Here is a 25,695-nt window from a genome sequence, read left to right on the forward strand (position 1 = left end):
CGCCTGCCGATGCAGGGGACACGGGTTCGTGCCCCGGTCCGGGAAGATCCCACATGCCGCGGAGCGGCTGGGCCCGTGAGCCATGGCCGCTGAGCCTGCTCGTCCAGAGCCTGTGCTCCGCAATGGGAGAGGCCACAACAGTGAGAGGCCCGCGTACCGCAAAAAACACACAAACAAACAAACACACAGAACACCAGTCAGAGAGTTTGCTCTACTTTGGCACCAGGAGGGAGTTGAGGACTCCACGTTTGCTGGGGGCAGGGGTGGGGGTGGGGGACCGCCAGTAAGACACTGGAAAGGTGCTGGTGTCATTTTAAAAGATCTTACTCTGCTTTTTCTGATTTGTCGTCCTGTCAATGTGGGGATGGATTTAGGGTGTAATGAGAAGTAAACATTTGACTCACTTGTCTGTAAATGTCAGGTTTTCCTCCAGATAAGCAGACTAAATGCATTTGCCTGAGTGCTTAATAAAAGCACGGTTTACAGGGAGGGCTGTGAAGCTACAGCAGACACTCCTCATGAGCACGGACTGGGAGGGGCTTCCTCCACCGAGGTGTGGGTTTCCTCTTCATCCTCGGGGGGTGGCCCTTGCGGCCAGGCTGCTTGTGTGGGCTCCCACTGCTATGGGAGCAAGCCTTCTGCCCAGGGCCAGGCTCTTCATCATGGGCTCACATATTCTCCATATCCTTGTGCCATTTCAAAATGAGGATACAAGGACAGTCTTACTTCAGGCTGTACAGGGGCCAGCATGAACTGGGGACAGTAATATGGCTACTTCTCTTCCAACCCATAAGATGGGTTCACACTACACAGTCACCGGATTAAAGAAATAAGGTGTAAGAAATCATGAAAAAGGGTTCAAGTGAGTTGGGGTTATCCAGCCTTCGAGGTCAAATTCCACACAACCCATCCAAGTGGTTGCCCTGGAAATGATTGGCACTGAGCTGGTTGCTATCACAGGTGAGGTCCCTGCACATTACAGGGAGATGTTGGGGTCTCCTTGTATCCTCATGCTGGTGACTTTTTATCCCAGATCTTCCTGTATTAATCAAGAAAACAAAACAAACCCCACTGCGGGCCAGATTTGAAAAATGTCCAAAACTGTCTGTCATACGTATGGTCCGTTTTCCCCTAGGTTGGAAAAAGTTTTATCATGGGATTTTAGGAAAGAAAATAAAGCAGAATCAAAAGAAACAATTTACTTCTACTTGGAAAGGCAAGCAGTTACCTGCCTGTCCCTGAGTGTGGTCTGCACAACTCATCCTTCATTCTAAAGCATTCTTCAGCTTGGTGCTTCTTTTTCTCTTCTGATTCACTGCCTTTTGTTCTTTATTATTATGCTTTTTTAAAGCAACATGTAAGAAAGGCACAAAGCCACCTCATCTCTGGAGTATAGAGAAGCTATTCTGCATATCAAGTTGATCAAATCTGGCAAGAGCTCTGATCTCTTGGCCCCCCAGGCTGGGTTTATTTTAAGTGCAGTTATATAATATCCTAGCCCAACTGACCCAGGGTGTGTTTTACAAAACCCTTGTTTTATTTGCTGCCTTTCCAGGCTCAGGCGCTTCTAAAAGAGTTCAGGACATAATTTCTTTTGAAAGAATATGAGGTGGTACTGGCTCCAAAATGAAAGTGTTCAGAAACCAGGAGATAATGCTCAGCTATTGCATCAGTCAGGGGATGAGGCTTACGACTGGGGAGGGCAGGGTGCCCAGCACAGGCCAGCCTAGTGTTAAAGTCTTTGGTACATGCTGTTGGTAAACAGCGTTAAGTCACCCTTCTGGGAGTTTATAGGAGATGCCTTTGTTCATTGGGAACTTTCAGCATTTATATTATTTTTCTGTATTTTCCTTCTTTTTTAAAACAATCTTCCATTTAAGAGCAACCACAGCAAAAATGCATTCAAGTTATTATTTAGAGGTGAAATAATCTCAGAGGTGAAATGCTGTTGAGTGTAGAACTGCACTCTTTTCCCTCTCTATCATTTCATACATCCCCACTTACAATGCCTGGCATGGAGTAGGCACTCATGAGACGTTGGTATTCACAAGGTTGACTTCCAGTGGGAGGATGCAGGAGGATAGAAAAGAATGACAATCATTCACGTATCCAGTCAACACATAGCCACTGGAAGGCTTGCTTCAGGCCAGGCCCTCTGTGGGGATGGGGGTATGTTGATGCTGGTCCCCACAGTGTGCTGCTTATACTGACTCTGGGAGCTGTGTGCCCTCTTGTGCATTATTTAGTCCATCTAAGCCTGTTTCTGTATCTGTATAATGGGTCCAATGTATATATCTGAACTAGCTTGGACCTTTGTCTTAATACCCCACTTAGATGATTAGCCTTACGACGGATGCTCTGTTGGCCATAGGCTGGCACTTTCAGTGGATACTCCCAGGGAGGTCCCAAACCAGGATCAGAAGGTCTAACACTGAGCGGAGTCTACACACACATTAGTGGAGGTCACTGAATAACCATAGATGGTGCAGGAAGAGAGCCTGGTCTGAGGACTGAGAGTGAAGTAGCCTTTAAAGAGACTGCCAGTGCCTCTGCCCTGGAGCACAACACCAGAAAGAAGGAGAAAGAAGAAGCTATTGATGGATAGCAGGGACCCGTGGAGAAGGCAAATGGGTGGCAGAGGGCACCGAAGCTGGGCTTGGGTTTGCTTCCTCATCAGCTGGTAAGAAGGTTTCTGTTCTGGTCACATTGTGAGCAAGAAGACCAAGCAGCAGATCATCTTGTCTGTGTCTCAGGCACTGGCGGGAGAGCTTCAAAGACGGTAAAGATGAACTCATGACAGAAAGTCAGCCATGATGACGTGGATGTAGGGCTGAGGCATTTGGGTGAATAGCCTCACTTTGTTCACCCCTGGGTCACTGGGTAGTGGGTCTTGATATTTCTTGAGTTCTAAGAAGTTTAAAAGCCATTCCTTTTTTTGTTTTCTGGCCATGCCACACGGCTTGCAGGATCTGTTTCCCAACCAGGGATTGAACCTGGGCCCCGGCAGTGAAAGCACCAAGTCTTAACCACTGGACAGCCAGGGAATTCCCTAAAAGCCATTCTTGTGCTGGAAGAGGTCCTCTTCTTCTGAACCAAGTGTTAATTTCCCCCAAGGGAAGAGCGAGGCAAGTGGGCTGAACCTGGACTTCACTCAGCAGGACCACCTGAGACTGGAATCTAGGCATGGCCATTTCATGGCACATGTCCCCAGGCCAGATAGCCAACCTCTGAGCACACATTTCCTCACCTGCAAAATGGGAATAACAGTATCAACCTCTTTGGACTGTAGGAAGAATTCAGCAAGCCACTCTGCATGAAGTGTCTGGAGCACCGAGCGCATGGTGGTTTAGAGAATTTATTCCCTCTTGCCTTTACCCTGTCCTTCACTGCTGCTTCCAGATGGCCTTCCCAGTGACCTCCCAGGGGTGCAGCTTTTTCTCACTTTGCTTTAGGTTCCTTTCTTTCATACGTTCTCCAGAATGAAATTAATCTTTTCCTCTTCAGAGTCTCATAATGTAGCACTTCTCAGAATCTGCTCTGGGTTATAATTATCTTATTCATGAGCCATCTCCTCCCCCTACACAGGAACCCCTCTAGGGAACTGTGATATGAGAAAGAGTATATCTGGTCTTTGTCTCCAGTTCCAGGCAGAGAGTTTCAAAATTCTTGGCATTTCCAGAGCAACAGGAGTATCTTTGTTATGCTGCTGGGGTGCCTCACGGTGGTCCCTTGAAAGCTGCAGGATGGGATCTGGTCACCAGAAAAGCCAGCCACATGACTAGAGGGTGGGGACTTTCAGCTGCCTGACCTTCAGGGAGGGGAAGTAGACTGAAGTAGACTGAGTTCAATCACATGGCCAGTGATTTAACCAACCTTGCCTACACAATGAAGCTCCAATAAAAACTCTGCATGTGGAGGTTCCATGGCGCTTCCTGGTTGATGAATGCATTGATGTGCCAGAAGGGTGATGCACCCTGACTCCATGGGGAGAGGGCATGAAACTTCTGCATTTGGGACCCATCCAGAATTCAACCCATATGTATCCTTTATTTTAAAAAATTGTAAGTTTAGTGCTTTTCTGAGCTCTGTGTGTCATTCTAGCAAATTATCAAAACTGTGGGGGTCATGAAAATTCCTGAATTTTCCCAAAGCACAGGTGACCTGAGGACCCCTGAAATGCAGCTGGTGTCTGAAGCAGGGGCAGTCTTGTGGAGAACTTTGCCCTTAATCTGTGAAATTTGTGTGTACTCCAGGGGGTTAGTGTCAGAATTGTACTGCAGTATACCTGGCTGGGGTGGAATAGGAACAGGAAGAGATTCATGTGTTAGTAGACTGTCTTCCAAATCAGGAACTGAATAAATATAGGTTGAACTAAGAAGAGTTGACTTAATATTTTATATCCATAGCAACATTGTTATTTCTTTGGCCTTCCTCTGATTTGGGGCAACCCCTAATATTGGGGTCTTGGTGGCAGATAGAGCCTGGCTCCCCCCACAAATGCTGAAAAGGTCAGTCTCACTGTGGCCAGGTCAGGATCAACCAATCAGGCACACTCATCTTTGACTCTGAATCAGGAGCAAATCTCTCTGATAGAAGAAACATCCATCTTCCCAGGGTAACAGTAATGCCACTGGGAGTATGCAGCAGCCAGTGCCATTGGGACAAGCTACAATAACTAGTATTCAGCTGTACAACAACAGTGTATTCATCTACCTTGTTTCCTATGGGGTAATTTTTTGGTCCCTTTGATTAAAGTTTTGTTCATTTTTTCCTTGTTCTGTTTTGTTTCCCTGCTCCCTTGGAAACCATATACTCTATTTCTACTCTTTCATAGTTACTCTTGAAATTTTGCCACACATATATAATTGGGATTTATCCCAGGGATGGAAGGATTTTTTCAATATCTGCAAATCAATCAATGTGATACACCACACTAACAAACTGAAGAATAAAAACCATATGATCATCTCAATAGATGCAGAAAAAGTTTTTGATAAAATTCAACATCCATTTATGATAAAACTCTCCAGAATGTGGGCGTAGAGGGAACATACCTCAGCATAATAAAGGCCATACATGACAAACCCACAGCAAACATCATACTCAATGGTGCAAATCTAAAAGCATTCCCTCTAAGATCAGGAACAAGATAAGGATGCTCCTCTTTCCCACTTTTATTCAATATTGTTTTGGAATTCCCAGCCACAGCAATCAGAGAAGCAAAACAAATAAAAGGAATCCAAACTGGAAAGGAAGAAGTGAAACTTCACTGTTTGCAATGACTATACATTGAAAATCCTAAAGATACCACCAGAAAACTACTAGAGCTCATCAATGAATTCAGTAAAGTTGCAGGATACAAAATTAATATACAGAAATCTGTTGCATTTCTATACACTAACAAGGAAACATCAGAAAGAGAAATTAAGGAAACAATTCCATTTACCATTTCATCAAAAAGAATAAAATATCTAGGAATAAACCTACCTAAGGAAACAAAACCTGTACTCAGAAAACTATAAGACACTGATGAAAGAAATGGAAGATGACACAAACAGATGGACAAATATAACATGTTCTTGAATTGGAAGAAACAATATTGTTAAAATGACCATACTACCCAAGGCAATCTAGATTCAATGCAATCCCTATCAAATTACCAATGGTATTTTTCACAGAACTAGAACCAAAAAATTTTTAAAAATTTGTATGGAAACACAAAAGACCCTGAATAGCCAAGACAATCTTGAGAAAGAAGAATGGAGCTGGAAGAATCATATTCTCTGACTTCACACTATACTATAAAGCTACATTAATCAAAACTGTATGGTACTGGCACAAAAACAGACATATAGATCAATGGAACAGGATAGAAAGCCCAGAAATAAACCCCTGCACTTATGGTCAATTAATCTACAACAAAGGAGGCAAAAATATACAATGGAGAAAAGACAGTCTCTTCAATAAGTGGTGCTGGGAAAACCTGACAGCTCCATGTAAAATAATGAAATTAAAACATTCTCCTGGGACTTCCCTGGTGGTCCAGGGGTTAAGACTCCATGCTTCCACTGTAGGGGGCGTGGGTTTGATCTCTGGCTGGGGAAGTTCCACATGCCGCCTGTGTGGTGTGGCTGAAAAAACAAAGAAAAGAAAAAAAGAACATTCTCTAATACCATATAAAAAAATAAACTGAAAATGCATTAAAGACCATAAAAGACCAGACACTATAAAATTGTAAGACCAGATACGATAAAACTCCTAGAGGAAAACATAGGCAGATTGCTCTCTGACATAAATTGCAGCAATATATTTTTTGAATCCATCTCCTAATGTTAATAAAAGCAAAAAGAAACAAATGGCTAATTAAACTTAAAAGCTTTTGCACAGAAAAGGAAACCATAAACAAAATGAAAAGACAACCTACAGACTAGAGGAAAATATTTGCAAATGATGCAACCCACAGGGATTAATTTCCAAAATATACAAACAGCTCATACAGCTCAATATCAAAAAAACAAACAACCCAATCAAAAAATGGGCAGAAGACCTAAATAGACATTTCTCCAAAGAAGACATACAAATGTCCAACAGGAACATGAAAAGATGCTCAACATCACTAATTATTAGAGAAATGCAGATCAAAACTAAAATGAGGTACCACCTCACACCAGTCAGAATGGCCATCATCAGAAAGTCTACAAATAATAAATGCTGGGGAGGGTGTAGAGAAAGGGAAGCTTCTTACACTGTTGGTGGGAATAAATTGGTGCAGTCACTATGGAGAACAGTACAGAGGTTTCTTAAAAAACTAAAAATAGAGTTACCATATAAGCCAGCAATCCCACTCCTGGGCCTATATCCAGAAGAGACGAAAACTCTAATTCAAAAAGATACATGCACCCTAACGTTCATAGCAGCACTATTCACAATTGCCAAGACATGGAAACAACATAAGTGTCCACCAACAGATGAATGGTTAAAGAAGATATGGTACATATACACATGGAGTATTACTCAGCCATAAAAAAGAATAAAATAATGCCATTTGCAGCAACACGGATGGACCTAGAGATTATCATACTAAGTGAAGTAAGTCAGACAGAGAAAGACAAATATCATATGATATCACTTATATGTGGAATCTAAAAAAATGATACAAATGAACTTATTTATAAAATAGAAATGGACTCATAGACATAGAAAACAAATTTACAGTTACTAAAGGGGAAAGGTGGGGAGGGATAAATTAGGAGTTTGGGATTAAGATACACATCACTATATATATAAAATATATAAACAACAATGGCCTACTGTATATAGCAAAGGGAACTATATTCAATACCTTGTAATAACCTATAATGGAAAAGAATCTGAAAAAGAATATATATATATATATTCAGCTATATATATACATATATACAATCGAATCACTTTGCCGTACACCTGAAACTAATACAACATTGTAAATCAACTATACTTCAATTAATATATATATTATATATAAATATAAATATATATAATTTAACAAAGTCTGAATTTGATATCAGGATGCCTGTCTATACAAGGGCCTTAGAAGACTTAAACTTCAATCACTCCTCTTAACTTCTATGCCTTCATTGTCCTATATTTTAGTTCAATCCTTTATTTTTAAACTTACAATTAGCCATTTATTATTATTATCATTGTTAACAAATAATGCTAGTTTAGATTTTACCTTTGGGCTCACAATTCCTCTTTGCATCTCACACCATCTTTCTGGGATAATTTTCCTTCCTTCTGAATGATATCCTTTACATGTTCCTTTAGGGTTGTGCCTGCTGGTAGTAAACTCTTGATGCTTGCTTTAATGAAAATGTCTTCATTTCATCCTTGTTTTGAAAAATAATTTTGCTGGGTATGCAATTTCAGGTTGACAATATTTTTCCAGCATTTTGATGATGTTACTCCACTGTTTTCTAGCTTTTATTGTTGTTTTTGAAAAATTTACTCTCAGTCTAATTGTATTGTCTTTTGTAGGTGACCTGTCTTTTCCCCCGACTACTTTCAAATCTCCTTGTTTTTGGTTTTCTGCAGTTTTCCCATGATGTGTATATGTATTGATTTTATTTGTTTTTGCTTGGTATATTTTATACTTCTTATCTCTGTGGATTTATGTCTTTCATCCAATTCTGCAATAGTCTCAACCATTACCTCTTTGGCTAGTGCTTTATTTCATTCATTCTCTCCTTATGGAACTCCAAATAAACATATGTTCAAATATCTCATTTTATTATCCATATTTCTTAATTTCTTTTTTCATTTCCTTGTCCATCTCTTTATGCTGCCCTTTAAACAATATCATCAGAGCTATCTTCTAGTTCATTAATTTTTCTTATCTGTTTCTAAACTGCCATTTACATGTATTTCACATACCATACAATTTACCCATTTAAAGTCTATAGTTCATTGCCTTCTAGTATATTCACAGAGTTGTGCAACCATCACCACAGTCAATTTTAGAACCTTTTCATCAACCCTAAAAAAAACCCATACCCATTAACAGTCACTCCCTATTTCCCCCAATCCCCCACTCACCTGCCCTAGGCAACCACTAATCTACTTTATGTCTCAATAGATTTGCTTCATCTGGACAGTCATCTAAATGTAATCATATAATATGTGGTCTTTGGTGAGTGGCATCTTTCACTTAGCATAATTCTAAACTGTCTTTTAAGTCATCTGTTAAATTCTTCACTTCAACAATTGTGTTTTAAATTTCTATAAGCTCTATTACTCCCTTTTTCAATTTGCCTAATCTTTTGATAGTTTTTGTGATTCTATCATTACTTCTTCAAGCATTCCATATATAATTATGTTACTTTCTGATAATATCTAGCAGAATGATTTAGAACCTCAAGTTTTTGAGGTTCTAAATCTGCTTCTGCTCATTCTTACTGAGGGTAGTTTGTTTCTTTGAATATTTGGTGATCTTTGATTGGAAATAAATGTTTAGTTTATCTTAGTTTGTGGAAAATCTAAGGTTTTAAATCCTCAAGAGAAATTGCATATGCTTTGCTGGGAGTCAGGGGTGCTAGAGACCACAGGATCTCCTTTCAAGGGTCTGGCTTACAGTAAGAGCCTTGGTTTCATTGTATCCCCTTTGCTAAAAACAATGTTGATAATGGCACGTGCCCCCCTGCCTTTTGTGTGTTAGGGTGGGGGTGCTGACCCTCACCCCTTCAGGCTGCAGCCCTGGGTATGTGTGATGTATTTCTGTGCGTGGCATGACATATATGGGCTTTCCTTTACTACTACGTGTCCAGCAATGCACAGAAGTTCTATCTTATCTAGTTTATCTACAGGGGAAGGGCCGCTCAGAGCACCTAGTTTGCCATTCTACTACCTCTTCCTGGAAACCCCCAGTCTGCTTCTGTTTCTGCCCTTCTGCCCTGATTCTCCAGCTTTATTGGTGAATCTTGAGTCTACAAAATAATCCCCTCCCTCATTCCACTTCCTGTGTGGCTCTCCAAAGTCCAATTCTATTTGCCTGCAACTGAGAAAACTGACTGGTAGAATAGCTTCTTAGTAATAAGAATGAAATTTGTGAGAACCAGCAGTTGCCCTGCCATGCTCTGAGGGCTTTATGGGTGTTAATACCTGTAGTCATCACAACCTTCCCATTTTACAGATAAGAAAACTGAGGCACAAAAAGAAGGACTCAGGGACCATTTGGGATTCAGCAGAAAAAGTCCTGTTTTTCGAGGAACTGGCTGCAAACACCCAGGAACTCATAAAGCCCTGACCTTGCCTTTCTGGCATGTTGTGTGCAGCAGTGAATCTTGGCAGTGAGTCTGGGGTTCTCTGAGTTTTTTTCCTGGTTGAAAAAAACCCAAGTTCTAACTCAAGAGTGGAGAGTTTCCTTGACCGCGTCTGTGTGGACAGGCTAAAAAATGAATGCTACAGTGGCTGCAAACGCATGATTCAAGTGGTTTTGCTGCATTTTCAGCTTGACTGGGTAACTCTGAGAACAGACTCAAGATCCTACCTTTGGCTTGATCCAACAGAAGCATGAAATTGATGGTCAAGTGTGAATAAGTAGCCAGCTATGCTCTGAGCCTCTAAATGACACCGTGTGGGGACTGGTAGGAGTGGGGCAATGGCTTCAGGGAGGAGAGCTCTGTTCTACGGATGAGACCCCTCTTCACGCCCTGTCTGAGGACATGCTCTCTCCTGACTGCTTTCTTAAAAATGAAGCTGTGCTCTGAGCCTCTAAATGACACCGCGTGGGGACTGGTAGGAGCGGGGCAATTGCTTCAGGGAGGAGAGCTCTGTTCTACGGATGAGACCCCTCTTCACGCCCTGTCTGAGGACATGCTCTCTCCTGGCTGCTTTCTTAAAAATGAAGCCATGTTGTTTATAATTATAACCATGTATTAAGCTCTTACCCTGTGCCAGGCACTATGCTTTAAAAAAGCTGCTTTTACAGACTTACTTGCTTCACACACATACCTCTTTTACTCCTCAGAACGACCCTGTAACATCAGCACTATTATCCTTCCATGTCATGAATGAGAACACCACGGCTGGGGGCAGTGACTTTCCTGACACTCCACAGCCAGAAGGGGTTCCCAGCTCTCAGGGCAGCAGAGCCTTCCTGGGCCACTCCCCATCCTTCCCAGGGGTGTCCCTTCAGCCTGTTTTCTTTACCACTGAGCCAGATGGGCCCCCTATGGGCAGGTGAGTCACAACCCAAGGACAAAAAGCTAGCTCGTGTCCCAGGGCACCCAGTGTGTGTTTTCTCCCCTCCCGTGTGGATCTGGTCACCAAGGAGCCTACGTGCTGGATTTTCTCAGAACCACAGAAGGAACCAGCTGGGTCGTGCGCTCCTGGGTCTGGGCTTAGAGGGTTTTTACCTTTACTGCTTCCCAGCTGGAATTCACCAGGTGCTGCCGGAAGGGCCCGAAACCTGAAACCAAAGAAAGCCTGGTTTCCTCAGTCCGTGCCTTGGGCCGAGGTGTCTCTGCTTCTGTGCTGCTCCCCGCACCTCCTTGGGGACCTCTTGTGATTCCCTGGGCCATCAAGGACTCCACACACCCCCTTTCTTGTGGAGGCTTGCAACCTTGCCCGTCTGGAAGCATTTTCCAAGTCCTCTTGTGTGAGGCATTGTAGGGGGGCCCTAAAGGAATGTGGGGCTGATCCACCACCAAGTAGGAGGGCTCGAGAAGGTGTGAGCACACATGTCCAGTTAAAATGCATGCTGTGTAGAGGGACCAGAAACACACCCATGTGAATATGCCCAGCTGTCTGTTAACAAAGGTGCAAAAGCAATTCAATGGAGAGGGACAGCCTTTTAACAAATGGGGCTGGATAAATCAGACACCTATAGGCAAAAAAAATGGATCCCTCAGCCTGCACTGTATACAAAAATTAATTCAAAATTGATCATGGACTTAAATGTAAAAACTAAACTTATAAAACTTTTTGGGGGAAAAAAAAGGGAGAAAATCTTGGGACCTAGTGTTAGGCAAAGAGTCCATAGACTTGACACCAAGTGCGCGATCCATCAAAGTAAAAACTGATAAAGTGGACCTCATCAGAATGAAAACCTTTTGTTCTGCAAAAGACCCTGCTGAGAGGATGAAAAGATACTCTGCAGACAGTTGTAAATCACATATCTGACAAAGGCATTGTATGTAAATCGTATAAGAAAACTCTCAAAACTCAACTTTAAAAGACGGTCTAGGGACTTTTCTGGTGGCGCAGTGGTTAAGAATCCACCTGCCAATGCAGGAGACACGGGTTCGAGCCCTGGTCCGGGAAGATCCCACATGTCACAGAGCAATTAAGCCCATGCACCACAACTACTAAGCCTGCACTCTAGAGCCCACGAGCCACAACTACTGAGCCCGCATGCCACAACTTCTGAAGCCCGCGCGCCTAGAGCCTGTGCTCCGCAACAAGAGAAGCCACTGCAGTGAGAAGCCTGTGCACCACAACGAAGAGTAGCCCCCACTTGCCACAACTAGAGAAAGCCCACATGCAGCAATGAAGACCCAACACAGCCAAAAATAAAAAATTAATTAATTAAAAAGAAAAAAAAAGACAGTCCAGTTAGAAAACGGGCAAAAGACATGAAGAAACATTTCACTGAAGAGGATATACAGGTGGCAAATAAGCACATGAAAAACGTTTCAACATCATTAGCCATCAGGGAAATGCAAATTAAAATCACAATGAGGGCTTCCCTGGTGGTGCAGTGGTTAAGAGTCTGCCTGCCAATGCAGGGGACATGGGTTCGAGCCCTGGTCTGGGAGGATCCCACATGCCACAGAGCAACTGGGCCCGTGAGCCACAACTATTGAGCCTGCGCGTCTGGAGCCTGTGCTCCGCAACGAGAGGCCGCGATAGTGAGAGGTCCGTGCACAGTGATGAAGGGTGGCCCCCACTCACCACAACTCGAGAAAGCTCTTGCCAGAAATGAAGACCCAACACAGCCAAAAATAAATTAATTAATTTAAAAAAAAGCCATAAAATCACAATGAGATGTCACTACACTTCTCTCAGGGTGGCTAAAATAGAAATACTGGTAACACCCAAAGCTGACAAGGATGAAGAGGAACTAGGTCACACATACATTGTTGGTGGGAATGTAATGGTACTGCCACTCTGGGAAATGGTTTGACAGTTTCTTTTAAAATTGAAAGTGGACTTCCAAGCACTTGCACTGCTGGACATTTACCCCAGAGAAATGAAAACTTATTTTCACACAGAAACTTGTACACAAATGTTCACTGCAGCTTTATTTGTAATAGCTCATAGCTAGAAACCAACTCAATGTCCTTCAATGAGTGAAAGGTTAAATAAACTGTGGTTCATCTAGATCACAGAATACTACTCAGCAGTGAAAAGAAAAAAGCAGAAACAACCCAAGTGTCCATCAACTGATGAATAAACAAAATATGGTATTACCCATACAATGGCATATTATTTGGCAATAAAAAGAAGTGTTATGTTACAACATGGATGAACCTTGAAAACATGCTCAGTGAACGAGGCCAGTCACAAAACTGTATGATTCCATTTATGTGAAATGTCCAGAAGTGGCAACCTATAAAGACAGAAAGTAGATTAGTGGTTGCCTAGAGCTTGACTCTGTGTGTGTGTGTGTGTGTGTGTGTGTGTGTGTGTGTGTGTGTATGTAGTGGGGGAGTGGGGATGAGGATTAGGGAGTCGAGTTTCTTTTGGGGGTAATGAAAATATTCTCAATTGACTGTGTTGAGAAACGCATAACTCTGTGACTACTAAAAGCCATTGAACTGTATGCTTTAAATGAGTGAATTGTATAGCATGAGAATTATATCTCAATAAAGCTGTTAAAAAATTGCTTTAAAAGTGAAGGAGGGCTTCCCTGGTGGCGCAGTGGTTGAGAGTCCGCCTGCCGATGCAGGGGACACGGGTTCGTGCCCCCGTCCGGGAAGATCCCACATGCCATGGAGCAGCTGGGCCCATGAGCCATGGCCGCTGAGCCTGTGCATCCGGAGCCTGTGCTCCGCAACAGGAGAGGCCACAACAGTGAGAGGCCCATGTACCACAAAAAAAAAAAAAAAAAAAGTGAAGGAATTATTGGTATAAACAACTTATAAGAAGCTCAAGGGAATTATGCTGAGTGAAAAAAAGCCAATCTCAAAAGGATACATACTGCATGATTCCATTTACCTTGGGCTGGCCAAAAAGTTCATTCGAGTTTTTCCATAAGCTCTTATGGGAAAACCTGAACGGATTTTTTGGCCAACCCAATATAATATTTGTAAATTATAATTTATATCTATAAACATAATTATAGAGATGAAGAACAGATTAATGGTTACCAGGAGTTAGAGCTGGGGGAAAAGGGTAGGTGTGGCTATAAAGGGGTAGTTCGAAGGAGCCTTGTGATGTTGGTACAGTTATTTATCTTGACGGTGGTGGTTACACAAAGCTACACACGTGATAATACCACATAGAGTTATGCATGCATGTGCGCGCGCACACACACACACACACACACATATACACACTGAGTTATACCAATATCAGTATCTTAGCTTTGATATTGAAGATGTTAACATTGGAGGAGGCTGGGTGAAAGATGCAGAGGACCAGTCTATACATTTTCTTTGCAAATTCTTGTGAATCTATAATTATTTCAAAATTAAAAGTTTAAAAAAGTGTGAGATTTGGTCCAGCGTTTCTCAAATGCTAATACACATGTATATCTTATTAAAATGTAGAATCTGATTGGGCAGGTCTGGGGTGATGCTGGAGATTCTGAATTCCTAACAAGCTCCCCAGTGGTACTGATGCTACTGGCCCTTGGACCACACTTGGAATAGCAAGGCTTTGAACAACAACTAGGATCAGAATACAGAGCGGGGAGAGAAGATGGGTGGAGGTGGTTAGGGAAGTCTCCTGGAGGAGGTGGCGGTGACCCAGGACTTCATGGGGGAGGAGGAGGCAGAGAGGTTGGAGGGGCTGAGCCTGGGCAAGGTGAGACCCAGGAGAGGTCTCACTCTGGGAAGGAGCTTCTGGATGAGGTGTGTGGACGGAAGGGCTTGTTCCTAGAACTGGGAACACTTATTTACACTGTGTACTATTATGTAATTTAATTGCAATGAAGATTTCTAATAAAACGCAGTTAAACAGAATTTTGCTTTGGGGAGGACAGCAAACCTCCTCTGAGACTAGCTTAGGAAATGTTTCCTGCTGCCTGGGGAGAAGGACACCATCACCCTCTCAGTGTTGCAGCTGCTTATTTTTACGGCACCCACACCATGCAGTGACCCCGCCAAAGCTCAGGTCGTGGCGCAACAGCAGCCAAGAGTGGTCAGAGACCTCAGTGTCTGGGTTCAGGCTTCTGTTGTTGCATCTCAGCCCCACCACTTAGCAGCTGGGTGACGTTGAGCAAGTTACTTAGCTTCAGTGCCTTGATTTTCTCATCTGTAAAATGCACACTAATTATAATAATCTAAAAGGGTTGTTGTGCAGATTAAATGAATAAAACGGAGCACTTGCAATACTGCCTCAAACACAGGAAGCAGTGTCAGCGTTCTCCTTCATAGTTGTTATAGTTACATACCTCCTGGGACCTCTGGACAGATTAAACAATGCCATGTACAGCACGTATTGTTTCCAGAAGCTGGTAGATGCTAAACAAATGCTAAATCCTTTTATACTGTCTCTCTGGGCAGCGTGGGATGGGCTCCAGCTAGACCCTCACTCTGCCCTGATTCTCTCTGATCATTTGATGCCACCATTTCTCAGCCCCAACCCCCCTGCCTGGGCACCGTGCCTATCAGTCAGAGGCCCTGTCCTTACTTTTCCATGTTGAGATTTCATGTGTACTTTAGGCCTCTATTTCTCTCTCCAGAAATTGAGAGGTCTGTACTGGTATGTATGTGTGTGTATATATATATATATATCTCTGCATATATATAGAAAGAGATTTATTATAAGGTATTGGCTCATGTGATTATGAGCCACAGGCTGGAGACCCAGGAAAGCCAGTGGAGTAAATTCCAGTCCAAGGCTGAAGGCCCGAGACCCAGGAGCACCAGTTTGAGGGCAGGAGAAGACTAATGTGCCGGATCATGCCTTCAGACAGAGAATTCAACCCTCCTCTGCTTTTTTATTCTATTCAGACCCTATTCAGACCCTTAATGGATTAGATGAGGCCCAGTCACACTGGAGAGGGCACTGCTTTACTGAGCCCACCGATTCAAATGCTAAGCTCTTCCAAAAACACCATCACAGACACATCCATATAACGTTTAACCAGATATCTGGGCACTCCGTGGCCCAGTCAAGTTGACACATGAAATTAACCATCACAAGCCTTTTAGGATGGTGTGGCTAGCAGGAGGGACCAGGACCCTGGGGGCCTCTTGCTTCATCTCTCCTTCAGTGTGGCCCATGCGCAGAGCTCAACAGTTCCTGCCTGGCCCCTGTAGGGGAGGCCAGCCGCTATCAAGTGGGCCTGTGACTGGTGGGCTCACTTCAGGGTGGGCACTGGGCTGCAGCTAGAGGTGACTTTCTCCAGCTCAGCTTTACCTGGAACCCAGCTGACGTTTTGAGTTCCATCTATCTGATTCCCATGATGTATTTCTCAAATCATCAGATTCTGAGATGGGGAGGAGCTACAATTAAATACCTACCTCTGAAACCTCACCTCCACCCCAAACCCCGGACCTCAGGTCTTTAGAGCAGAAGTCAGTTCTGGAGAGGGCTGTGCCTCTGAAATTCTGGAACCTCTGGGTCTAGAGCACTAGCAAGTTTGACTCACAAAGGGTGAAACTTTCTCAGGGAATAGAAAAGTTTGGGACACGATGTCCCAGGAAGCTAGTGGTGTTTTCTGACTTTGACTGAATCTTACAGAATAAATAAGACTGGAGTTGCCAAGCAAAAAAGAAAAAGAAAAAAAAGGAAAATACTGAGATTAAGGAAAAATCACTGAGAAATCAGGTACCTCCTGGGATGACTGTAGGAATACTAAAAATGCAGTGACACCAGAAAAAATCACATGCTGCTTTAGAATCATATTCAGATCAGTGTATGCAGATCATTTCTTATCTGTTTTCAATTAGGCAAAACAACTCAGCAAATGAAGGTTTGAAGCTCTTGTTTTGCAGGGTCAAACCTTACACTTTAAACTTGGCAGGCCCTCGAGTGGAACTTGTGAAAAGGGGCTGGAGAAATCTCTTGGAATCAAGAGAGGCCCTCTGGAGGGAGGCAGGTTTTCTCACTCTCCCATTGTCATCATTTGGTGCCAGTCCGAATGTCTTGATCTTAAGGCAGTTTGTCAGAGCCCTTGTTCCCCCACCATCTGTCTACGTGCCAATTGTCTTAGTGAGATTTACACGTGAAGCAAAACCAATTAAACGAAAAGACTGCCCTTAGCAGCTCAGAGCATTTTTAATAAAGGAAGGCCACACTCTGGAAGCCAGTGAGTATTCCCAAATCGCAGCTGATTATCAGGTACTTCATCAAACAATCCAGAGTTTGCCAGCAAACCACAAGTTGACAGGACAGAGGCAGGGGTTGATGTGAGTCTAAGGCTTGCCCTGGTGCTTCAATATTCATATTTCATTTGTGACAAGTGTCACATTTATCAGGGGTACAGTTTCCTTAGGAATTCAAGGGTAATCTGAACCAACCTCTAATACCCAAAATAACACAAATGAGAACAAGGGAGATAAAAGGTTTTCGAAAGAACTTTCTTTTTCTCAGAAGGTTAACAGGAGTTTGATTATAGTCTGAAAATATTAAGATAGGTAACTTTCAATTTTCCACACACACAGGAACCCTTCTCTCTTCAATGTTTCCTTCATCCAACACAATTCAAAAAACTTAAAATATGCCAAATGTGTCTAAAAATAAAGAGCTTTGTGAAGAAATCAAGCCCTCCAGGGACCAGCTGTGACAACGACTGGGGGTGTCTGGGGTTGATTTTGAATGTGCTGGTGAAAGGCAGGAGTGGGTGGCTACCATTCCTTCTGAGTTGACCTTCTGGGGTTCAAAGTCTCTAACTGGTGGCTCTCAGAGGGTGCTTAGAGTTCCCTGGGTGGCTAAAAGCCCTCTAGTTTTGTAGGGGAGCTATGTGCCCCTGTCGGGGTGGGCACTGTAGATGGGCTGTCTCAGCCTTATTAGGCTCTGTTCTTTCTGAGTCCCCTGCTCCCCCTTCCTTGCTATGCAGCTGTACCCCAGTGGATGCCACATGGGCCCCAGACTCGGACAGACGGCGCCAGCCTCTGCCTCCCCCCTGATGGGCTGAAGGACAAGGTCTGAGCCTAAGCCACATGTGGGCACCTACTGTGTATGCCACTCAAGGGTTATTTGAAGTGAATGACAGGACAGAAACAGAAAAGCCTCTCTGTCCCCTGTTTTGTTTTTTTTTTTTTTAATAGGGCATAGCAGGAAGTTAGCTCCATCTGGAATTATTGGAACCACCAGTTGCCACTCTTTTTTCCCCATGAGGGAACTTTATGACCAGGATCAGGCAAGTGCACATTCCATGGTCAGGCTAAAAGCAGCAGCAAGTGGAAAAGCAGAAAAGTCGTCTTACCGGTCACCACCACGCAGCTGGACTGGGAATCCATGAAACCGGAGTTGGGAGGGCGCTTCTGCGCCTGCGCGGGTCAGAGGCCCGGCCCTGGGCGCTCCGAGCGCCGCGCGCCCCTCCCGGCTGGTCGCGGGCCTCCCGCTGGGGTGGGGACCAACCACCCCGCCCCGCAGCGTTTTGGGGGCCCTGAAAGACTGAAGACTCTGGGGTGGGGGGGGGGAGGGTGTAAGACAACCCCCCTCCGAAAGCAGAAATAGCCAGCTCAGGACGCACAGGCTGCGGCAACAGAAAAGTAGAAGGTCGGAGCGCCATCAGGGTCTTTCTGGCCACTTGGGGGCGGGGTCATTTTGTTGGTCGGTGTGTTCGAACGTGAGCCACGAGTCTGGCGACCAACTGTCTCAGTTTGCCTGGGACTGGGATAGGACGGGGTTAAAAGGTGCTGAAACCCGTACAGCCCCAGTGAGTCAGGATGGTGGGGACCTTACAAGTTGTTTTGTTTAGACCTTGGCTTGATGAAATTTGGTAGCTCTTGAAACCGATTTTGCAAAATATGTTTAAAAAAAAAAAAGGAAAAAGAAACCAAAACCACAGATGAAGCTTATAGTTAAAAGTGATGGTTGAAAGCACCTGCTGCCTGTAAGCTGTGGCTCCGTAGGCAAGTTAACCTGTGCCCCACCCGCTTCTCCTTGCAGCGAAATGGGGATGATCGCAGCACCGCTTCCTGGGTGGAGTCTTACCCCTGCCCACTGTCCCCGTACCTCCCACAGCCCTGGGGGCAGAGGATCACTCGGCCAGCGGTGTCTGCTTGGGCTTCCCTGGCTGTGCTCTCACCGTCCCCAATTCTGCCTGCATCAGTGCTGAATAGGGCGCTTGGCTAGCTACAAGCACCACTAAATGCTTTTGCATGTCACCTGGCTCTGTAGCCCATTCCTCCTCCTTTTTGTGTCACAGTAACCAAAAGAGCTAACATTTGGGGCTAGTTATGCGACATCTTGACCTTTCAGACTATACTACTTAAAACAAACAAACACCTTTTTTAAAATTAAAAATACTTTTTACAAAAGCTGTCTAATAAGAGGTACAAAAACCATCATTCTCTTTCCCCATCTGGGCATGGCCATGAGAGGCTCCATCCAGGGGCGGCCAGGAGAACCCCACCAACCCCGGCATCATACTGCTTCCCCAGGTTCAGACTACTCCTTAATAGAGGGCGTGACCTCTTCTTAATTCCGTCTTCTTAATTGGCCCCCTGATAAACAATACACCTTAATTGAGATTGCTGCCAAGGAACTAGAGTCCACCTGATGCCTTCCTGGGCCACTGAACAAACAGCCATTCCTTTTTTTTTTTGCGGTACGCGGGCTTCTCACTGTTGTGGCCTATCCCATTGCGGAGAACAGGCTCCAGACGCGCAGGCTTAGCGGCCATGACTCACGGGCCCAGCCGCTCCGCGGCATGCGGGATCTTCCCGGACCGGGGCACGAACCCGTGTCCCCTGCATTGGCAGGAGGACTCTCGACCACTGCGCCACCAGGGAAGCCCCAGCCATTCCTTTTAATTGGCCCCTGGTGTGGGCTGCAGGCTTATTTACAGCAGAGAACAGGTGGGAAGAGGCATTTGCCCCCAGTGGCCTTCCCGTGCCTGCTGTGGGAAGATGGGGCCAGCTTGTTTTGCAGAGGATATAGAGAGCTTTGCATGTCACCCTATTTTGAGATTAGACAATACAAAATTACAAGTTTGAGAGCAATTAACCGGTTTCTCATATTCTCACGGTTGATGTTCCCCACCACCACCTCTGGTAAATGGCTCCCCTAGTTCATGTCACTCACCTAGTCCTTCTATCAAGAGGGCTTTGCTTGTTCATCACAGTTATAAACGAGGCGATTAGATCATTAGAAATGCCCACATTTGTTAAGTTGGTTGCTGCTAAGGTCAAATTCTGATATCAACATAACTAACGCGGTCTGAGTATCTAACTTGTTTACTAATGTTACTTACTAGTTTACTAATGTTAACTTATCAGACCTCAAAACAGACTCCTCAACTGCTAAGACTGTCCGTTTTTAACAGTGCTACTTTTCTGATAATGAAGCTTCAATTTTTACTTTTCTATGTTTTTCAGGATTTGACATGAGCCATTCTTATTTTAACTGCAACTGGGATGTGTCCTAGAATTTTCACTTTCCCATAATTCACTTATTATGTCCTAAAATTTCCTCTAATTTTGCAGTTAATGAAAAAGAAAATGAGAGACATAAACTATTTCGACTTAGCCACAGTGACATTTTCCCCACTTGAGGGAAAGACACACACACATTCTCATTCTCGAAAATGAGAACAATTCAGAGAAGTATGGATTTTGAGGTCTGACATTTGCACTTTTATTTCTTTTTCCACTGTAAAAACAAATGGTCTCTAACAATTGCCAATGTCAAACATAATCTTTAGGCCGATGAAATATAGTAAGCCTGAGAATGAATAGGGCAACTAAAGAGAGATATCTTGTTTAACAAAAAGCACAGTGATCTTCCTTACAAGTTAGATTCCTGGGAGGAAAAATTTGTAATCATATTTGACTCTGGGATTAAGAGGGCAAGGTGTGACCCTCTCTCACTGAACCGGAAAGCAAGCAGCGGTATGCACGTGTTCTCACCAGGGAGGACAAATGGGGTTGCCAAGATGACAGTATCCCAAGGCCTAAAATATTTCTTGTTTTGAACCAAACATATAACGTTGTGGGGTTTGTTTTAAATTGCTTACTGGCAAATTGTGACTTCCTGCTTAAGGAAGAAGGATTAAAAAGTTTGTTTATTGTCTTTGACACAAACAATTCTTGCAACATATTTTGTACACTTCACATAAATGAGATGTAATCAAACTGGTCAAATTCCTCTTGGGAGGTGGAGAATATAAATCAGCAAGAAGTACTGGTGGTTAAAATGATAATAATAACAACAACAGCAACACTCCTCTGTCAAACATCACTGCTTCCAAATCAGCTACTTACTCTACCATAAAACACAGAACTCCTAGCCAAACTGCCTCTTGTCAAAGCACTAACCAGTTCTCCAAAAATGTCAGTCTTCTAAGGTAGACTTTGGGAATCGCCCTCTCCTACTACTTTGCCTTTTCAGCTTAATAGTCCAACAGGGGTGGATACACAGTTTCCGTAAAGAAGTAGATGGTAAATATTTTAAACTTTGTGGGCCATATGGATTTTCCAGCAGCCATAGATAATATGCAAATAAGCAGGCGTGCCAGTGTACCAATAATTATCTATGGATGCTGAAATTTGAATGTCCATGTGTCATAAACTATTATTCTTCTAATTTTTTTCAACTATCTACAAATGTGAAAATTATTCTAGTCCACAGGCTGCACAAAAATAGGCAGTGGGCTGGGTTGGGGCTGTGGGTTGTAGTTTGACAAACCCTGCCCGAGAATATAATTTTTCTCTGGTATGGAACATGATAGAGCTGGTGATAAAGTGACCTTGTGGTATACATGAACAAATTTTCAATTAAATGAGTAGATTTTAATTAAAATAAAACCAAGGATTAAGTAATTCAGAATGTTCCATCAAAAACCTCATTGCTTTCCTTTTTTTGTTAGGTTCACCCGGTGTTAAATTAGAAGAGCATTCTGAATAAATGTGGTAGACAGTTTTGTGTTCAAAATGATAGTATTTATGATTTTTACCACTGTGGAATTAGCTCATTGAAGCAGTTATCAATTAATATTTTTTCTCACCCATCTATGTGTAATTGCCAGTTGTCCTAGGCGAGATTAGGCTTCAACACACAGGTAAGGAAGGATCCTGAAGCTGTATTTCATTTTTTTGGAGGATTCAGGTGCCATATATTCATGCCTTATTCATGCCATATATTCATCTTCCTACTAAAGCCTCGCTCTCAAATGCTTATGACATTTACTTATTTAAATATAAAAAATTTGAGACTTTTATAACATTCTGAAACAACCATTTAAAACTGTTTTAAAACAATGAGGGAATTGCTATGTGAGAGATCATATAATAATGCTGGGATTATCTTTAGCATTCCATGGGAAACTGGTATAGAAGATACAAGTTTTTATAACTTCACCTACGCAATATGAATTAATAGCTTGAAAAATTAGTGTTTTAAAATTTCTGACAGTCTGCTGTGATACATCATAGGTAATAGTTTCCTTACATTTTATAGGAGAAAGTTTTGCCTATATTTTTCTTCTGTCTTGTATTTTTCCCTTTGACTTTTGCTGTCTTGATTTTTTTTTTTTCCCCTAAGGACTACATTTCCTTGACTGAAAAGTAACAACTGCAGCTACAGGAATTGGTTTATTTATTGAAATCCAGTAGCTTGCTAGCCCTATTGTTTAAATACTGTATTTTTCTTTTGAATTTCACAAATATCTTGGGAATGGCTAGAACAGTTGTGTTCTTAACACTGAGGAAATTCCTGTGTAGATAAATGAGGCCAGATGGAGGACGCATCAGAGCACTTAACCTCCTGGAATGAAGGGAGGACCATACTGAAAACATGCTCCAAGCCCCTATTTTCCGGTTTATATATATAAACAATATTTTTCATTTTTTCTTTGTTAGAGTTAAGGGCAATTTTGGTGTCAAAAATGAGTGCCATGTGCCTGAGTAAGTTTGAGCAAGATTTAGAAATCCAACAACTGATTTACAGACCATCTGATAGTCTACCTAGAAATTCTGTGATAATTGACTTTAGAAATTACTGGGCCTCATAAAAGCGGCTGAATGTAAGACTGGCATTGACCCAAGCTAACGGTTTTCTTATATACCAGCAATAACTGATTGGTAAATCTAATTGAAGAAAAGAAAGAGCCATTCAAAATAGCTGGCAAATACCAGAAATATATAGGAATAAACCTAGCAAGGAATATATGAGATCCATTTGTAAGAACTGTAGAACTTTGGCCAAAAAAAAAAAAGATAAAAGTAACTCACATATCTGCTGACCTGAGGTGCCAGGTGCAGCCATTTTGCACTAGGAACTCTGGTCTGAAGCGCCAGGTAAGAAGCCTCTATGTTACACCCTATGAAACTAGACGAAGCAGGAAGGAAAAGTGAAAAAAAAGCTGCACTGATGAGACCGCAAGGGAAGACTACCTATTATCAAAGAAAGACTCCAATTCATCTCTACTTAAAAGGGGTTCTTGCTACTCTGGCTGGCTGTCAGGCCTGAGCCTCCGAGGTGGGAGAGCTGAGTCCAGGACATTGGACACCAGAGACCTCCCATTCCCACGTAATATCAATCAGTGGGAGCTCTCCCAGAAATCTCCGTCTCAACACTAAGACCCAGCTCCACCCAACGGCCAGCAAGAACCAGCGCTGGACACCCCCTGCCAAACAACTAGCAAGACAAGAACACAGCCACACCCATTAGCAGAGAAGCTGCCTAAAGTCATATTAAGTTCACAGACACCCTAAAACACACCACCAGACATGGACTTGCCCACCAGGAGAACAAGATCCAGCCCCACCCACCAGAACATAGGCACCAGTCCCCACTACCAGGAAGCCTACACAAGCCACTGAACAAATCTCACTCACTGGGGTCAGACACCAAAAATAACAAGAACTACGAACTTGAAGGCTGTGAAAAGGAGACCCCAAACACACTAAGTAAGTTAAAATGAGAAGATAGAGAAATATGCGGCCGATGAAGGAGCAAGGTAAAAATCCATCAGACCAAACAAATGAAGAGGAAATAGGCAGTCTACCTGAAAAAGAATTCAGAGTAATTATAGTAAAGATGATCCCAAATCTTGGAAATAGAATGGAGAAAATAAAAGAAACGTTTAACAAGGATCTAGAGGAACAAAAGAGCAAACAAGCAATGATGAACAACACAATAAACGAAATTAAAAATTCTCTAGAAGGAATCAATAGCAGAATAACAGAGGCAGAAGAACGGATAAGTGACCTGGAAGATAAAATAGTGGAAATAATTACTGCAGAACAGAATAAAGAAAAAAGAATGAAAAGAATTGAGGACAGTCTCAGAGACCTCTGGGACAACATTAAAGGTACCAATATTCGAATTATAGGGGTCCCAGAATAAAAAGACAAAAAGAAAGGGTCCGAGAAAACATTTGAAGAGATTATAGTCAAAAACTTCCCTAACATGGGAAAGGAAATAGTCAATCGAGTCCAGAGGGCACAGAGAGTCCCATACAGGATAAATCCAAGGAGAAACACGCCACGACACACATTAATCAAACTATAAAAAATTAAAAACGAAGAAAGAGGTATGAAAAGCAGCAAGGGAAAAGAAACAAATAACATACAAGGAAATCCCCATAAGGTTAACAGCTGATCTTTCATCAGAAACTCTACAAGCCAGAGGGAGTGGCAGGGCATATTTAAAGTGATGAAAGGCTAGCTGATTCACTTTGTTATAAAGCAGAAACTAACACACCGTTGTAAAGCAATTATACTCCAATAAAGATGTTAAATAAATAAATAAATAAATACAGTGATGAAAGGGAAAAACCTACAACCAAGATTACTCTACCCAGCAAGGATCTCATTCAGATTCAACAGAGAAATTAAAACCTTTACAGACAAGCAAACATTAGGAGAATTCAGCACCAAAAAACCAGCTTTACAACAAATGCTAAAGGAACTTCTCTAGGCAGGAAACACAAAAGATGAAAAAACATACAAAAACAAACCCACAACAATTAAGAAAATGGTAATAGGAACATAAATATCGATAATTACCTTAAATGTAAATGGATTAAATGCTCCAACCAAAAGACACAGACTGGGTAAATGGGAACAAAAACAAGACCCGTATATATGCTGTCTACAAGAGACCCACTTCAGACCTAGGGACACATACAGACTGAAAGTGAGGGGATGGAAAAAGATATTCCATGCAAATGGAAATCAAAAGAAACCTGGAGTAGGAATACTCATATCAGACTAGATTTTATAATAAAGACTGTTACAAGAGACAAAGAGGGACACTACATAATGATCAAAGGATCAATCCAAGAAGAAGATATAACAATTATAAATATTTATGCACGCCACATAGGAGCACCTTAATACATTAGGCAAATGCTAACAACCATAAAAGGGGAAATTGACAGTAACACAAAAGTAGTAGGGGACTTTAACACCCCACTTTCACCAATGGACAGATCATCCAAATGAAAATAAATAAGGAAACACAAGCTTTAAATGATACATTAAGCAAGATGGACTTAATTGATATTTATAGGACATTCCATCCAAAAACAACAGAATACACTTTCTTCTCAAGTGCTCAGGGAACAGTCTCCAGGATAGATCATATCTTGGGTCAAGCCTCGGTAAATTTAAGAATATTTAAATTATATCAGGTATCTTTTCTGACCACAACGCTATGCAACTAGATATCAATTACAAAAAAAAAAAAACAAAACTGTAAAAAACACAAATACATGGAGGCTAAACAATACGCTACTAAATAACCAGGAGAGAACTGAAGAAATCAAAGATGAAATAAAAAAATACCTAGAAACAAATGACAATGAAAACACAATGACCCAAAACCTATGGGATGCAGCAAAAGCACTTCTAAGAAGGAAGTTTATAGCAATAC

General features: G+C 42.6%; 1 protein-coding gene across 1 annotated transcript in view; it reads right to left on the bottom strand.

Annotated features, from left to right (window-relative positions):
• The window catches only part of PGPEP1L (pyroglutamyl-peptidase I like), a 49,645-nt gene extending 31,096 nt beyond the window's left edge, over positions 1 to 18,549 (bottom strand). Inside the window, 2 exon segments of the mRNA XM_033852084.2 lie at positions 10,893 to 10,945; positions 18,077 to 18,549. Coding sequence (XP_033707975.2) covers positions 10,893 to 10,945; positions 18,077 to 18,110 — 87 coding nt within the window. The 5' untranslated portion in view covers positions 18,111 to 18,549.
• Between the last annotated feature and the right edge of the window lie 7,146 nt (positions 18,550 to 25,695).

The sequence above is a fragment of the Tursiops truncatus genome, chromosome 2, assembly GCF_011762595.2.
Source record: "Tursiops truncatus isolate mTurTru1 chromosome 2, mTurTru1.mat.Y, whole genome shotgun sequence".
NCBI lineage: Eukaryota > Metazoa > Chordata > Mammalia > Artiodactyla > Delphinidae > Tursiops > Tursiops truncatus.